We start from the raw sequence: 17,989 nt of genomic DNA, 5'->3' as shown, positions 1-17,989 counted from the left end.
TCTTATGTCTTTCTTTTTTAAAAGATAGTGTAAAGAGATGGTTGTATATGAGGCACATTTTAAACATTCATGTTACGCTTTAATAAGAGGGTGTTTGCAGCTAAATTTTAAATTGAGAGGTATCAAATCTACATTGAGAGACTAACAAGGAATTGTAAATCCTTGTAAAGATGATAAAGCATTCTAGTTACTTCAGTAGTTGTTGAATCTGGGAGTTATTGGGTCCCCAAACTTTACTCTGCTTGATCTTTTGTAGCAAAATCGTGTGGTAGGAGCTATGCAGTTATATTCTGTAGATAGGAAAGTGTCTCAGCCCATTGAAGGACATGCAGCTAGCTTCGCACAGTTTAAGATGGAAGGAAATGCAGAAGAGTCGACGTTATTTTGTTTTGCAGTACGGGGTCAAGCCGGAGGGAAGGTAAGTTTTGCCTTTGGAAATTATTTTAGTGAGAACTTATCTTTTTTGTCTTTCTGTTACTAATTAATTTGTTACCTAATTTCAAAATAGTCTTCTCCCTTTCTTGCTAATTTGTTTTTAACAATCAGATTTGTGGTGACTTAATTTGTTTAAATTCTGTTTCTAGTGATACTTGTCTAAAATGAATGTTCTTTAACAACTTATTTGTATCAGCTTTTTATAGTAAGACTGTTTTCACTGCCTTTACCAAAGGCCTTAATTTGATGTTTTTCAACTTTACCGTGCATAAGAATCACTAGGGTGGCTAAAATGTACATTTGTGTGCCTTCCATCTAGAGAGTCTGATTCAGTAAGTGGAGCTCATAATGTGCATTTTAAATGCTCTAGGTGACTAGATAGAATGTGGACCACAATTTCAGTACCATTGCCTTAAATCAGAGCTTCTCAACGCTGACTATACATTGAAATCACCTGGACAAATTGAAGTACTTTGTAGGGTTCTTAGTTTCAGACAGCAGAAACAGGGTGTGGTTGATTAGAGCATAAAAAATTGAATGAAAGGATAGTGGATAGTTTTCAATAGCTAGGAAGGTTAAGAACCAAGCTTGGAAAATTAGGAGGAATAAGGGAGAATGGGCAGCAGCCAAAAGTCCTGACACAGAACTCTGCAGACCTGCTGCTGCTATGATTGCACCACAGTTAGCACTGCTGCCCCTGGAAACTCAGTTTGACTGCTTTTCTCATTGCCATAGCAGAATCTCTGAAGTCTTAATATTTTTCCATGCTAAGTAGTTTTTAAAAATCAAGATAGAGATTGCCTAAAATATGGTAATTGATAGCCTTTAAGCTGGATGGCTAGTCATCCTAATTAAGGATGAGACCACCCTAATAACTTTCATGTGGTTATATATCTTGGAAACGGAATTATTTATTGTTTTAGTCCATTCCTGACATGACTAAGCAAAATATATAATACTCTTTCATTGACATTGTTTGCTTTCTCTTGCCTCGCTCACTGATGTGAAGCATCGGACATTTTAAATCAGAATGTTCTCATCCAAATTTGTGAGGTGCATGTGATGAGAGTGACAGCTCAGCTTAAGTACATACTTATCTGTGTTTAGAGCAGGTGTGGGCAGGGAAGAATTCAACAACTTAAGTTAGATTTCTATTTGGAAAAACTAAATTATAATCAAAAGCCCTTTTGTGGGTATTGTTTTACCATTCTTAATTTAAAGTAGATTGAGGTGTGATTGAGCTATTCAACCGACTTTTTAAAATTTTTGTCTTGAAATAATACATATTATTCATAGGAAGCTGCAAAGACAGTACAGAGAGATCCCATGCCCTTTACCTAGTTTACCCCAACGGTTACATAGCAATGTAGTACAGTAGATAAACCAGAAGTTGACATGGTTCAATTGTATAATTGTGTCATTTTATCATGAATAGATTCAAGATACATACTATTCCATCACCACAAAGATTTCCCTCTTGCTACCCCTTTATAGTCACAACCACTTACCTCTCCCTCACCATCTTTAACCCCTGAAAATCACTAATTTACTCTCCATTACTAGAATTTTGTCTCTTCAAGAATGCTGTGTAAATAGAATCATATAGTATGTGATCTTCTGAGAGTGCCCTTTTTTTGTGTGTTCCCACTGGGCATTGTGTCCGTGAACGTTCATTTTATTACTGAGGAGTTCCATGGTATGGTTGTAGCATATAGTTTAATGTTCACCTATCATAGGACATTTTGGTTGTTTTTAGTTTGGGGCTACAAATAAAGCTGCTATGATCCTTTTAGCATTTGATCATAAGTTTTATTTTCTTTTGAACAGTTACATATCATTGAAGTTGGCACACCACCTACAGGGAACCAACCCTTTCCAAAGAAGGCAGTGGATGTTTTCTTTCCTCCAGAAGCACAAAATGACTTTCCTGTTGCAATGCAGGTACTTTAAGCAAAACAAATGAACTTAAAAACTCTCCTCTTAACACAATTAATTCAAAAACTACAACTGATAGTCAGTATAATTTAAGTGGTGCCTCTACTCAAAAATAGTTTGTTAGTGAAACTTTGTAAAGTAATACTCTTTCTTTAATGTAATATATAAATTGGGTTATCCCAGGTTGTTCAAAATGATGTTTTTCTCTTTTATCTTTTATAATTTATTAATATTCTTGTGTTTTATGTGAGAACTTGGGATATCCCATATTTGAACTTGCTGTAAAAATGAGGAAGCCATAAATACTAGCTTTTAATTTTTCATATAAGCCTCTTGTCAAAGTTCTAGAATTTCACCATCTCTGAAATGGAATTGGACTAAATTTTCTGCTTATAGATTCATTATTTTACTGAAGTGTTGATTTTCTTTATACAGATCAGTGAAAAGCATGACGTAGTATTCTTGATTACTAAGTATGGTTATATCCACCTGTATGATCTTGAGACTGGTACCTGCATCTACATGAATAGAATCAGTGGAGAAACAATCTTTGTCACTGCACCTCATGAAGCCACAGCTGGAATAATTGGAGTAAACAGAAAGGGACAAGTAAGGAAACCTTGAAAATTAAATTAAGTGATAAAATAAAATAGCACTTATTAGTGTTAGCTTTTTTCAAAAAGTAAAGGGTAACTTTGGATGTCAGAAAATAATATATACCTAAAAATGCAGAAGCATATGATAACAGTCTCTCTTTAACACTGTCTCAGAGAGAGAAACTATTTGGCATACAGTATAGCCACCTAGGATTGTGTGTGTGTCTCTGTTATCAAGAGAAGTAACTCTTCATGCAAAGAAACTAATAGGGTCACATTTGATAGACTGTACTTTTTCTTTTGGCTGCACCTCACGGCTTGTGGGATCTTAGGTACCTGTCCAGGGATTGAAGCCGGACCCCAGCAGTGAAAGCGCCGAGTCCTAACCACTAGACCAACAGGGAATTCCCAGATTGTATACTTTTTATAGGGGTTTTCTTCCTATGATCTCTCTAAGACAAATTATCAACTACAAAGAAAAGAATTCTTTTTACATCTTTTTCCCTACCTCTTTAATTATTACTAAATGTTTAATGTTGGAAGGTGATATGTTACCAGTAGCTATGATATGTTCAGTGGGGGTATTTGAAAAGTTATCCAATTAGGGAGTATATTAGCTGTTCTGAATTTGTCACATTTGACATACCTCCTTATACCACCTAACACAAGCGATCCTTTTTCTGTGTTTTAGTGTTTTAATGTAATTTAAAATATTATACCAGGAGGTATCTTTTTCCCTAAAAAAAAATGGTTAAATTTTCAAAAACAGTACTGTTACTGGCCTTGCCTTTTACTAGTTTTCCTCCAAGTTAGTATTTTTCCTAGATGGTAAGCAAAAGAAGTAGATAGGTTTTTTCTCCTTTATTCTATTAATATCCAGAAAATGGTATGTATATGAAGAGAGAGATACTCTAGAGAAAGAGAGTCTTTCCCTATTTACCCATCCCCTCCCTCAATTCCACACCTGCTTAGGTGCTTCTGCTCTGTGTCCCTAGATCTTAGGTAGCCCTCTTCATGGCACTCACCACAATGAATTACGGTTGTTTCAGTCACTATTCTCCCTTAGGAAAGGGGCTCTTCTTTGTTTAATTGTATTTCTACACCAGTCAGTGTCTGGCACAAAAGCTACTTCAAAAATTTAGTAGCGTTCATTTATTCAGTTGCATGTGTCTCTCTTGGAAAAATCAAGAATGAATGGGTCTTTTGGTGAACTAGGTTAGTGATAATTTTATAATGATAAATTTGTTAAGCCAGAGACTACTGTTTTTTAGGGTTTTTTTGGAGACTATTATTTGAACTAAAATATCTTGCATAATTTTACCATATGTATTTAATATTCATAACTTTAATTCTGGGAACTTATTGTTTTCCTCCCCTTCCCCCCACAAATTTTCTGTGCCAGCTGCTTTGAATAAGAAGATGAATGTTTACAGTAACCTTTAGGCTTCAAGGCTTTACTCTTTTGATCAGAGCCAACTATAGCTGGACCTATGCCCTGAAGGAATGAGTGTGTGGTTTCTGTTGGTTGAAAAATCAAAAGTGATCAAGATGAGATTGTTGCGAATATCTAGCTTACATTCTGAACTTGATAGAACTGAGTACTTTAGAAGGTACAGGAACCTTCTTTGTCCCCTGTAGATCTTAAGTACTGGTTTCTAAAAATCTGCTAGTACAGTCTAAAAATAGGATAAAGATGAAACTATGGTTTGGTGTTTGGGGAAGACTACAGAAAGTATAGTTAGAAGCGGGTTTGTTCATCTCCCTTATTTTTCCTAGGAGGTAAGTATTAAATTAAAGGTGGGTGGAATGCAAATGACTATAAAGAAAGTAATTCTTCCTTTTTTTAAAAGGTGTGTCTTAATATGGAGTAGAGTGACACGTTGCAGATACAGGATGGCCTAAGCTTTTGGCGATGGGGGTCAGATCTGTAGAAATGAAAGAATTTCGGAGGTTAAAATTTTTTCACTTTCCTCAAAAGGAATAATAGAACGGGCAAATAGATATTACCTATCTGTTTTGTTATTGAGTTCTCATTTCTTTAACAAATATTAAGCATTTACTTCGTGCTAAACACTGCCTGGTGCTAATAATACAAGTAAAGAAAGATAAGTCCCTTTCCTCATGTGGAATAGTGACTGAGAAACACTTAGATGAGAAATAGTAGTATGAGAACTGCTGTTGGGGGTAATATAAGTAGTTTACTGGGATGTATACCAGCTCTGGTGTTGGGGAGAGGAATGGATGCATAGTGAAGGGCTCCCTTTCTCTTTGGCAACTGACAGGAATTCAGCTTTTAAGCAGTGTTCTGTGACTTATTAGGACTGAAGGTAGGTAATTGTTCTTTAAAAAGAAGCAATTAGAAGTTCCTCTTCACTGGTGCCACATTTATTAAGCACCTACTGTATACCTTGTGGTATATAAGGTGCCTGAGGATTCAGTGGTCCTCCCCTTATTGAGTATATAATCTGGACTCTGGGAATGTAAATGTAATTAAAATTACTGAAAAATACTAGAGTTAGAAAGAATGTACCTTAAACTTCTTCCAGGTCATACCATGTTAAGAATGAATGAATGGTAGCAAAGCAGTTAGAGTTTGAACAGTATGAAGTGGGGAGTTATTTATATTATAAGATGGCCATATTTTAGGAACCCGCAAATAGCTTAGTACCCTTTAGTCTTCTCTTTTCTGCCCTCTTTTTTTTCTTTTTTCTTTTTTTTTAATGGCAATAAGAAAGCAGCTGTCACAGTTTTATAACCTTTGTGACTCAGTAGTCATCAGCTCTAAATGGATTTGGTGTCACTGATACTCACATGAACACATTGCAGCTATTCATTAGATCTTAAATTGCAGGTTCTCTCAGTATGTGTGGAAGAAGAAAACATAATTCCTTATATCACCAATGTCCTACAAAATCCTGATTTGGCCCTGAGAATGGCTGTACGTAACAACTTGGCTGGTGCTGAAGAACTCTTTGCCAGGAAATTTAATGCTCTTTTTGCCCAGGGAAATTACTCAGAGGCAGCAAAGGTGGCTGCTAATGCACCAAAGGTAAATAGTTATGAAAGTGAAGTTGCCATGATTGGATTAACGCTAATATGCTCTATTTCTAATACTGTTAGAACTGGAACCAGCTTTCCACAGAGAAACTAATCTTTTTTAGGATATGTTTTCCAGTAGAATGAGTTACTTATCAGTACCTCTAGATTTAATTACTTTTCTGTGCTCTAGATTTGGTTAGCTTTTTAAAACTCAGGATGTCAGAATGATATATAGATCTAACAAGCTCTGATTTACATAGATGTAATACTGTTTAGTTACTCAGTTGTTATACTGTTTGATCTTATCTGTGATAGCTACTGATTTTATTTCTAAGAGTTGAAGATTAAACAGATCCTGTTCAATTTATGGTAGGAAGAGTTGTCTGAAATTGAGCTGAATTTATCCTCATCACCTTTGTATTATGTTGAACTGAATTAACACCTTACTCCCTGACCAGTGTAATGAAATTTCCAGTTAACCTAATGTGAACCTGGAATAATAGCTAGTTGTAACTGTTGTCTTACACATTGACATTATAATTAGGTTGGTATGTTCCTGATTCAGAATAATCTCATAACATTGAACCAGAAGTGTGACTGAATTTTTACTATTCAATATGTTGAAGATTTGAGGTTTGGTTTTAGTAGATGGAATCATGCCTTTAAAATTGACTTAAGAGACCCATGGAGTTATTAGTGTGATGTTGGATCATCTTTAAAAGGAGTCTGTAACATTTCTGTTTCTTAAAGGGAATCCTTCGTACCCCAGACACCATCCGTCGGTTCCAGAGTGTCCCAGCTCAGCCAGGTCAAACTTCTCCCCTACTTCAGTATTTTGGAATCCTTTTGGACCAGGGCCAGCTAAACAAATATGAATCCTTAGAACTGTGTAGGCCTGTACTTCAGCAAGGGCGGAAACAGCTTTTGGAGAAATGGTTAAAAGAAGATAAGGTATATTAACTTCTGTTAACATATTTTTGCTTTGATTAAATACCACGTTAACAAGTTAAAAACATAGGCTGTGCCAGAACATCTCCATCCATTATTTATTGCTTGTAGGAATAGAACAAGAATAGACATTGCATGAGATGCATAAACTTATTTCCTTTTGAAAATGTATTTATTTTGTGGCATGTTGAGGTAGGATATCTGTTTTAAAATGGAATCCAGGATTACTTGCTTGGTGGTTAAAACTACTAATCTGGAAGCAAATTGCTATCCTTTTGCTTTAGGAAAAGCTTAGTGTGAGATGCTTTGCGCATTCATATTTGTCAACGTATGTAACACTCATTTGGACCTAAGAATGTATTCCTTTCTCCCACATCCCACAGTTGATATGTCCAGTAGTTTCAACCATACAACATCATATCTTTTCTTGTAGAACTTCCCAGGTATCAAAACTGTGATATTTGCTGCTAGTAACCATGTTTGGGTGTGCAAGGGAAACATGTTATATAAAATGTTGGCTCGGAAATATGTTAACAAGACAGCAGGGCTGTCTAATTAGCAGTGATACAGATTCCCAAAGAGATTTCACAGAATGTTAATTGGCATTACATGAAAAAATATTTAACTTAGTTTCTTGAAATTATTTAAATATAAATCTTTAAAAACTGTTGTTAACCAGCTTTCTTTACTGTAGGATTTCTCTATGCCTTTTAAATTCACTCAGTACTTACTAATTTCTTTTTACATAGAGTATCTAATGGTATTATGTTTTCTGGAGCACATTATGGAAAATGTTGCTTATTTGTAAGGCAACTAACAAGTTTAAACAATCCTTTAGTGGTATTATTCCTAGAAAGAAATAGAAAGCCTTTCTCCACAAAGTGGCAATATTGAATTGTCATTTCTTATGCCAGTGTCAAGAACTGAGGTGGTACTGTTTACAGCACTCTGAGTAGTGAATAACTTTTAATGTTAGACCTTTTGGCTTTAGTGTTATGTTGGTTATATTTTTACATTACTAATTGTAAGTCCTTGTTTCTTGACCCAGCTTCTGGCAATCTTATAGGATATTGGAGGATAGTACTTCAGAGTTGGGATGCTTGGACAGGAGTCTGCTGAAGAATAGTTACTAGCCACATAGCGAGTATTTGAGGTCCGTCCTAATTGTTTAAGATAAGGGAGGGTGGGAATAGCCAAGGTAACTGAGTTGACCAATATAACAGTGTGAAAGCTTTTTGGGTATCATTACCTTTTTTGGTGAATGGTCACATAGGATTCATTTGTGGTAAAAAGGACACTGGTCAACTCTTCATTACTTAACGTGTTCGGTTGAGAGGTGTAGACTCTGATAGAACTTCTCATTGAATGTCAGTGATAATCATAGAAAATCAACTCTAGTATTTAAAGCAGAACTCTTTTAGAGAAGCTGCTTTCCAGATTGGGCAGCTGACTAAGGCAGGCTGAATAGTACAGAGGAGGGTATCTGCATGTATACCACCTAAAAATTCTAAAATTTTTATCTGTTTGACCTCTTGAAATTAATGTCCTGCTTTATAACTTTAAATCCAAAAATCAAGAAGATAATGAAGCTTAGATCCTTCAGACATAACAGATTATACCCTAATTTTAGTAATGGTCTTTATGGTAAGCCTCATCTGGCTCCTTGAATATCAGATTTTCATTTGATAACATTACATTAGGAGCTGCATTATTCTTGAAAAATTAAGACCATGTGGGTCTGATATCTGAATAGTCTTAATAGTTAGAGGTGCAAGATTCTGCTTTTTAAGTATTTATATTCCTAACAAGATAATTGGTAGTATCTGTACGTGTGAAGTCTTGGTGGGTTTTTATCCTTGATTAAGTAGAATGTGTGGAGAATTCTGAGTTATTGCTGTGAATACAAAATCAAGAGTCTTGGGCTTCCCTGGTGGCGCAGTGGTTAAGAATCCGCCTGCCAATGCGGGGGACACGGGTTCGAGCCCTGGTCCGGGAAGATCCCATATGTCGCGGAGCAACTAAGCCCGTGTGCCACAACTACTGAGCCTGTGCTCTAGAGCCCATGAGCCGCAACTACTGAAGCCCGTGCGCCTAGAACCCGTGCTCTGTAACAGGAGAAGCCACTGCAGTGAGAAGCCCGTGCTCCACAACAAAGAGTAGCCTCCCGCTCGTTGCAACTAGAGAAAGCCCGCATGCGGCAACGAAGACGCAACACAGCCAAAAATAAATAAATTAATTAATTAATTTTAAAAAAGAAAAATCAAGAGTCTTTATAACCACAACCCCTGCATATTTATAATACATTCTGGGACAACTGAGTAACTAAGTGCCTGTCATGTTATTATTTATAGTGGAAGTAGTGTCAATTGCTGATTTATACAACAGCTCATGGATTACTAAACAGTCTCTTTTTCCTTTGGACAGCTGGAATGCTCTGAAGAACTGGGAGACCTTGTGAAATCCGTGGACCCTACATTGGCACTTAGTGTGTACCTAAGGGCTAATGTGCCAAATAAAGTCATTCAGTGCTTTGCAGAAACAGGTCAAGTCCAGAAGATTGTTTTATATGCTAAAAAAGTGAGTTTAATGAAACAGATTCTCCACATAAATTCATTAAAACATTAAGAGAGAAATTAGCTTATAGTAACTCTCAGTGACTTTAATAGTGAATTTCCTTAACTTTTTATAATTACTTGGAAAAGTATAAAAATGCTGTTATGGCTCTCGCATATAGAATTACACTTCAAAAATGGAGACAGTTACTCTTGCATGGCTTATAGAATTTAAGCTGCTAGGGTATGTTTAACCTGTTAGAACAGATTCTTTTGGTGGTCGATGAGACTGAATAAGCCAATTATAAAAATTTATAGCTATTTGTTCAAATATGTTATCACCAAAGTGTCTATTTGTCTTATATAAACCAAGATCAAATTGAGCATCTAAGTTAAAACTGAATTTGTATTTTCACCATTAGGTCTGTAGTAGCAAGATTCTATTGCAGAAAAAGCCTTTAAATGATATAAAAATGGAACTTTGCAGCAGGGCTTAAGTTTTTGTCTCTTTGTAGGTTGGATATACTCCAGACTGGATCTTTCTGCTGAGAAATGTTATGCGAATCAGTCCAGATCAGGGGCAGCAGTTTGCTCAAATGTTAGTTCAGGATGAAGAACCTCTTGCTGATATCACACAGGTAAAGGAGTTAAAATGTATTTTGTAGAAGTTGATTTAAATAGAGAATGGGGGGGATCTGAGTTTAAACAACTTCGGAGAAGAAAGGGTTAACTTTTTTATTTGTAGAAATTAGAGCTGTGTTGATCTACATAGATAAACCTTAAGTACATTACCAACAAAAGCAAGTTGCAGAAGAGTGGACAGTCAGATACCATCTATATACAGTTCTAAAGCATGCAGAACAAATACCATCTCATTTAGAGTGGTATATGTGTTAAAAATATGAAAAATATATGGGAATAATAAAACACAAAGGATAGCCGCTGCCACTAGGTGAAGGGAGAGGGAAGAGATGCATATATGAAGTGGGAGTCACAGATTCTTTCATTTTTATGCTTTTGTATATTTTAAATAGTTCATCAGGGAATTCCCTGGCGGTCCAGTGGTTAGGAGTCCGTGCTTCCACCACACGGGGTACGGGTTCGATCCCTGGTCGGGGAACTAAGGTCCTGCATGCCGTGTGGCGTGGCATGCATGCATGCATGCATGCATAAATCAATCATCAAAATTTTAAATCTATCAATTTATATTCTGCTATTATATAGTATCTTGAAATATTTTGTGGTTGTTTTTACTAGAACAAAAGTAACTCCAGAACACAAAAACTTACTCTTAAATTACGAGGTTATGCTGTCCAAATAATATTCTTTAAATCTGGGATTTGATCTGGCAGTGTTTTATATGTGAAGAGAGAGATAATGTTTCATTTCCTTTCATTTACATATATTGTCAACAGTATCATAAAGCAGTTTTTAAGTATCTTAAAACAATTTCCTTTGAATCTTTTTTTTGCAGATTGTCGATGTGTTTATGGAATACAATCTAATTCAGCAGTGTACTGCATTCTTGCTTGATGCACTGAAGAATAATCGCCCATCTGAAGGTCCTTTACAGACAAGGTTGCTTGAGATGAACCTTATGCATGCACCTCAAGTACGTGTTTTCATGCTTTTTAGGCATGTTTCCAACACTGTTTTTGTAGTTATTCAGAGCTTCTTAGATTATTTGAAGCTACTGAGATGCCTATTCCTCGTTTTAGAAAATTTAGCTAACATTCTTTTGTACTTTCTCTCCTTTAGCAATTCATTGTTGAATCTTAATATGTAATCTGCATATGGAGTTACTGATATAAATGGAGTAGTAAAATAAACTCATCCTTTTTATGGTTTTATAGGTCGCAGATGCTATTCTAGGGAATCAGATGTTCACGCATTATGACCGGGCTCATATCGCTCAGCTGTGTGAGAAGGCTGGCCTCCTGCAGCGTGCATTAGAACACTTCACTGACTTATATGATATAAAGCGTGCGGTTGTTCATACCCATCTTCTTAACCCTGAGGTATTTTAGGCTTTTACCTATTAGTTATGATTAATTGGTATACGGAAAATGTGTTTGTGTTACTGAATGATAGTAATTTCATACCACCATTAGGTTTAACATTGTTTCATTTATTTATTTACTTATTTATTTTGTCCTCTAGTGGTTAGTGAATTACTTTGGGTCCTTATCAGTAGAAGACTCCCTGGAATGCCTCAGAGCCATGCTATCTGCCAATATTCGTCAGAATCTACAGATCTGTGTGCAAGTGGCTTCTAAGTATCACGAACAACTATCCACTCAGTCTCTGATTGAACTTTTTGAATCTTTCAAGAGTTTTGAAGGTAATTAGGAGTTTGAGTTGTTTTAAATTATTTAAGGTAGCCAAGAGGGGTATTGTTATATGGACAATGTCATAGGCTATATGGACTTGTCATAGGCTGTTGGAAATTCTTTCTACAAGCTTACTTTGATGGGATATTTTAAGTCTTATTATTCAGTAACTGTTGTCAGGCATATTCTGTACCAGGTTCCAGGGACATGCAGTGAAGAAGACTGTCTGCATGGATATTTTATAGGTGAATTAAAGGCAAAATTTTAAGATACAAATATATGTAGTAGCTTTGTCATAATCGTATAAGATGAAAATACTAATGATCAGGTTTGTAATGATTGTGTTTATATTGTCTGACTCTTAATAATGGCAAATGATTCTAGCCAAGGAAATTTTGTGACTCGTCCCTGTAGCAGGTTTTCTCAGCCTCAGCGATACAGACACATTGGGCTGGATAATTTGCTGGGTGGGGGGTACATTTCTGTCTGCAGGCAGGGTATTTAGCAGCATCGCTGGCTTCAGGCCACTAGATGCCAGGAGCGTCAGCTCCACCAACTGTGACCACTAAAATGTCTCCAGACCTTGCTAAATGTCTCCTGGGAAGAAAACCGTCTTGCCCTCAGTTGAGAACCACTGGTGTGCTGAGTATTAATGTAATCACTGTTGGTGGCTTTTAGGTTCATTAGCTAAATATCTGGTCTCTACTTACCTTTTCCTCCCTCCTCTTGTAGAACTGCTCTAGACAGAAGGAATAAGCGATTCCTACTAGTTTTCTTAATTTTTTCAGTTTCTGTGTTAACTGTGCACTACATTTATACTGTTCATTCAGTACAGTAGCCACTAGCCACATGTAGCTATGTAAATTTAAAGTAATTAAAATTGAATACAATTAAAAATTTAGTTCTTCAGTCACACTAGCTACATTTCAGGTGCTCAATAGCCACGTGTGGTTAGTGGCTACTGTATTAGATAGTGTAGATATAGAATATTTGCATCATTGCAGAAAATTCTGTTGAACGGCACTGCATTAAATTCTTTTTAAGCTACTTTTGTGTGTTTCCTATTAACTGCATATAGAAAAACACCTGCTATAGTGGACTTCATTTAAAATTTCTCATATGGAGTATGGTATGATAATTAGCTTTGATATTAAGTAGGTGTCTCCTATTTCTCAACTACTAGAAAACATTGAATTTTCTGTTCTGTAGGGATTAAAGTACAAATCCATTTATTGAACTGATTAGTGGACTATTTAATATTCTTATTGAGCTTTTTGAGCAACCAGTTTTTATTTGGGACTATTCAGTATAACAGTGTGGTTTTCTTTTTGCTTGTTTTTTAAATTGAGGTATAATTGACATAATGTTTTTTAATTGCTTAAGCATTTTTCAGGTCTGTCATTCTCAAAGGTACACCTGTGCTTAATTTCAATTATTTGTTTCTTTAAGGTCTTTTTTATTTTCTGGGATCCATTGTTAACTTTAGTCAGGACCCAGATGTGCACTTTAAATATATTCAGGCAGCTTGCAAGACGGGGCAGATCAAAGAAGTAGAAAGAATCTGCAGAGAAAGCAACTGCTATGATCCTGAGCGAGTCAAGAATTTTCTCAAGGTAAGAGTAATGCATTTTCTGGTTGGGTTGAAGATCAGCAGTTCTGCAAGGGTTTGCTCACAGTTTTAAAATATTTTTTTCCCCTAAAAGTGAAATTCTTAGCATTCTCAAATTGTATGTTGAATTATTTCTTCCAAATTTAATATTCTGTGGTTTCTTTTGAAATAAGGAAGGAAATTGGTAAGTAATACTTAAGAATGACCATCTGTTTAAATGAAGAGAAAAATAACACTATCTAAGGAATTTCCTTTCTTTCACTTTAATTTTAGAAGAAAATTTTTGAAAAGTGATTGTAGATGCTCAGTGTTTAGAATATCATTTAGGCTCTTTTTGAATATTAAGATAAGCTTGCCCTCAGTGTTACTTTAAGGGGCCTGTATTATATGCAAAGGGTTCTGTTGTGTAAAGGACATAGGTTAATCTCTGTCATCGATTAGCCTAACTCTAGAAACTAAATATTAATCATGTGTAATTCATAAATTGAAGGTACAATCGAACAAAAAAACCCTCAGCTTTGTGACACTAATTTGGTTATGGAGAAGTAAGAACTGCCTGCGTTGGAATGAAGAGTAATGGTTTAAAGATTCTTAGACCTTTACAGCATACCTGAGGGCAGTTAATTTTTGTTTAATGGTTAACTTAACTTTAGCTTTATTCTCATACCTACTAATTACTTTGTGAGGAAGATAAGACTTTAAAATTGGCAGTCGTTTATAAAAATAAGGAAAACTTCAGAACATTCAGATCCCCCCAAAATACATATTTACATACTTTACATTTATATTAAAAATATATTAAATGATTCCAGAGATTGTATATAAAGTTCTTAAGTATTTTTTTCTTCTGGAAGAATTTTAGATTGAAACTAAAACCAAAATGTTCATTGTGCAATTTAGTAGGAAAAAACAGGCTTTTCTTACTCCTACACTGATCATTTTTAGATAATCTGTAGTTGTTTTAGCTGATTCTTCTTCTGAAGAACTTAATACCTAGATTAAATAGCTAAACCCTTAGGTGTTTTAGTGTAATGATGTAGTTAAAGTGCTGAAGTTGCCCTATGTTTTAGATTAAAAGATAAACATTCCCCAAAAGTATAGCTTTATAATGTCTTGGCCATCATGAATATTCTGAGGAGCCTGGCTAGTATATGTTTGAACCCATGACTTCCTGGTGTCAGAAAAAAACATCCAAATGAGAAAGATTTGATACTCTATGCTTGACTAGTGTACCCATAACACCAGTCCAGTTCCTCGTTTGAGTAACAGTACTATTTCCTTTTTTAAAAAATACTACCAGATCCACACTGATTTCTTTTTGTTTTCATTAAGCTCTCAGCTTTTATGCTTCAATTGTAATTTCTTGAGCATTGGGTTGTAATATTTGAGTTATCATATATATGTAAAGCAGGACTAAATTAACTGTTTTCACCTAATTATGATGATCTTGAGCTTCATAAAAAACCCTCTGGAAACTAGGATGTGACAGTCTTACATTGCTTAGCCCATGAGATCTAATTAGATGAGGAATCCCCCTCCACACTTGTGAATTGGATGCAAGTCTAATAGAGGAGAGTGGATGTGAATTATGGGCTTTTGAAAAGTCAGACCTGGTTCAAATTCCTTTTCTTTCTATAAAGCTGTTAACCTCAGGCCAGTTAACTAAGGTGCCTCAGCCTTGGTTTCTTCAACCACAAGCTGTATTTATCAAGTACCTTGTATGCCATAGGTGTTCAAGTGATAACTGTGGTTAATAAGCTGTGTTGGTGGGCCTTGGAAATAAGGTATTGTCAGACTTTCTAGCAGGCAAGTTTTGTTTCTTTTTGCTTTTAAGTTATTCCTGACTCCTTGAAGGAATTTTAATACCAGCCTGAGTTAGAGGAAAAAACCTAGTCTCTTATCATTAAATAATCTGAGATGGGAGCTCAGTGCTAATATGCTACTATTGGATATTCAGCCTTTCACCCCAGTAATGAGAATGAGCATACTAGACCATTTACTCACTTTCCTTATTGATCTGTAGTTCGTAGCGGCATGCTACATTTCATCATCACTGTTATTAAACTTCATTTTGGAGTTACTAGCTGTATTATAACTGGTGTTGTATGTAAACTGTGATAATAAGAAAAATACTTCTCTGAATCTAATCTTGAACATTAGACAGGTGCTAATTACATGCTAACCACCAGGAATACAGAGATTGATAGAATATGAATTCTCCTTTAAAGTAGCCTGTTAAGCAGGATGAAATGGTGTCAGTAGCATTATTTGGCTTGTGCCCTAACTTTGTGGAACTGTAACCTTGCATAGAAAATGTAAAACTGTTCTTTAGACCCATTCCTCTTGCTACCTTTGATCTTATTTTCCAGGTTTTGTTTCTTCACTGGCCTGCTTGCTATTCCTGGAACTCCCCAAACCCTCTCCTGCCCCAGGGCCTTTGCTTGTGACCTTTCCCACTTTCCTCTCAGACCTTCATGACCTGCTCCCTTACCTTCTTTCAGATTTCCAATCAAATATCATGAGAAAGGATGTCTCAGATTACCCTATCTAAAATAAAATCTATTCCTGTTCCATCCTCACTTCCCCCTTATCTTGTTCTCTTTTTCTTTATAACACTAAGCATTGTCTCTTCCCACTAGAATGTAAGTCTCTTTGGGGAATGCTTACTTTGTTCCCTGCTATATCTCCAAACTTTATGTTTAAGAAAACCTGAATATGTTTATATAATTGCAATTTTCATCCTGAAATCTCTAATCATAATACCTAAAGGGTAACCTTTAAATAAAAATTTAAAATATTAATAGCATTATTTTCATATATGAAATCATATGCAAATTTAGGTAATCAAGAAAGTATCCCAGTTTTTGTCTGCTTTTTTCAAATTTAAATTTTCTTTATGAATACAAATAGTTGCCTTTTGCAGCAGAAATCTTAAACACCCACGCATGAGACTAGAATACCTAAGTAATCTTAGATTACTTGCCAAGTATGTTTTCTCCCTAAGTGGTAAAATGCAGAAGGTAATATTTTATATGTATATTAAACAAGATAAAGAAGATTAGTGTGTTGATGTTCGTTTAGTAGGAAAAACTTGGCCTGCTAAAATCTTTTGCATAGGTAGATCGAACATTCCCTTTAGAAATGATTATAGCAGCTGTTAGTTTCCATGGTGCTAAATAATACTTGCTTTAGACTTTCCTTGATGTGAAAAATCTGCAGCTGGACTTCCACTTCAGATTTACAGCCATTTTGTTTTTTTTTTAATTCAGGATTTCTTACGACTCCAGATTTAGTTTAGTATTCTCTGAACACTTCATAGACTAATTATAATTGTTTATAATTGGGTGACTTATAAGTGCTAGACTTAGGATTTATTCTAACCTTGCAAATAACGTTTTTTGTGGCTGTCATTGAGGAAAGTCCTGTCCTGCTTAGTTCTTCTTCTTCAGTAGACAATCCATAGAGGAATCATTTACTGAGGAATGTTTCACTGTGTATAAATGAATTCCTGATGGAAACTGTTGTTTTTTGTGCTGTACCTAATGTCTGTGGAATGTAACAGGACATGTATCAGGTAAATGCCCAGTACAGGTGTTACCTACCTGTCTATAACATCTATGTCAGTCTGTAAGTAGGATTATAGCTTGGTATTTGTAATGGTAAAAGCAGTTGGCAATTTAAAGATGCTTTAAATGCTTTTTATCTTTTAAACCTTTTTTTTTTTTAATAGCAACATGTGGTATATTTAAATTCATGGCCATCACTATCATGCTACTCCTTGTAGGCTTTATTATAACAGTGTTAGAAGACGGCCATATAGATTGGAATGGGGAGGGGTGAAAAACAAGTCATCAGTTTGAAACAGATGTGAGCCAATATGCCTAATTTTGACAGTGTGACTATAGCTCTTAAATCAACTACAAATTCAGTTGTTACTATTTTTTTTTTTTATAATGTGAGGGTTTTTTTTTTTAAATTATTTATTTATTTATTTATTTTGTCTGTGTTGGGTCTTCATTTCTGTGCGAGGGCTTTCTCCAGTTGTGGCAAGCGGGGGCCACTCTTCATCGCAGTGCGCGGGCCTCTCACTATCGTGGCCTCTCTTGTTGCGGGGCACAGGCTCCAGACGCGCAGGCTCAGTAGTTGTGGCTCACGGGCCCAGTTGCTCCGTGGCATGTGGGATCTTCCCAGACCAGGGCTCGAACCCGTGTCCCCTGCATTGGCAGGCAGATTCCCAACCACTGCGCCACCAGGGAAGCCCCAGTTGTTACTATTAATGAAAGTCCCAGTGTGATGATTTTATATCCTGAGTGCCACTGATGGCTCACAAATCTTGTTACTTTTTTTTGTAAAGGATTATGTGTGGGAAGGACCTGGTATTTTGCTGTGACTCTAGGTATTACTTCATAAAAATTTATGGAAACTGGGTTGGGCACTTCTAAGAATAGCCAAGTTTATGTGAGCCTCTCCCACAAGTGTAGAACAGATTCTCATATTTTACATTGATAACCTCAAAGAAGAAGAAAATTAAGGTTTCCTTTTTTT

The 17,989-nt window shown here is 35.8% G+C and overlaps 1 protein-coding gene across 4 annotated transcripts in view; it reads left to right on the top strand.

The window, feature by feature from the left end:
* CLTC (clathrin heavy chain) overlaps window positions 1-17,989 on the top strand; it is a 67,408-nt gene that overhangs the window by 22,947 nt on the left and 26,472 nt on the right. For all 4 annotated transcript variants that reach the window (XM_057536686.1, XM_057536685.1, XM_057536683.1 and 1 more), the window contains exons 4-14: window positions 257-418; window positions 2,263-2,376; window positions 2,806-2,979; window positions 5,818-6,015; window positions 6,756-6,956; window positions 9,378-9,530; window positions 10,021-10,143; window positions 10,980-11,117; window positions 11,359-11,523; window positions 11,666-11,846; window positions 13,285-13,448. In XM_057536686.1, the coding sequence (XP_057392669.1) occupies window positions 257-418; window positions 2,263-2,376; window positions 2,806-2,979; window positions 5,818-6,015; window positions 6,756-6,956; window positions 9,378-9,530; window positions 10,021-10,143; window positions 10,980-11,117; window positions 11,359-11,523; window positions 11,666-11,846; window positions 13,285-13,448 (1,773 nt within the window). The remainder of the gene's footprint in view (window positions 1-256; window positions 419-2,262; window positions 2,377-2,805; window positions 2,980-5,817; window positions 6,016-6,755; window positions 6,957-9,377; window positions 9,531-10,020; window positions 10,144-10,979; window positions 11,118-11,358; window positions 11,524-11,665; window positions 11,847-13,284; window positions 13,449-17,989) is intronic.

The sequence above is a fragment of the Balaenoptera acutorostrata genome, chromosome 20 (genome assembly GCF_949987535.1).
Source record: "Balaenoptera acutorostrata chromosome 20, mBalAcu1.1, whole genome shotgun sequence".
Classification (NCBI taxonomy): Eukaryota; Metazoa; Chordata; class Mammalia; order Artiodactyla; family Balaenopteridae; genus Balaenoptera; species Balaenoptera acutorostrata.
This window is presented reverse-complemented; position numbering and strand designations above follow the sequence as displayed.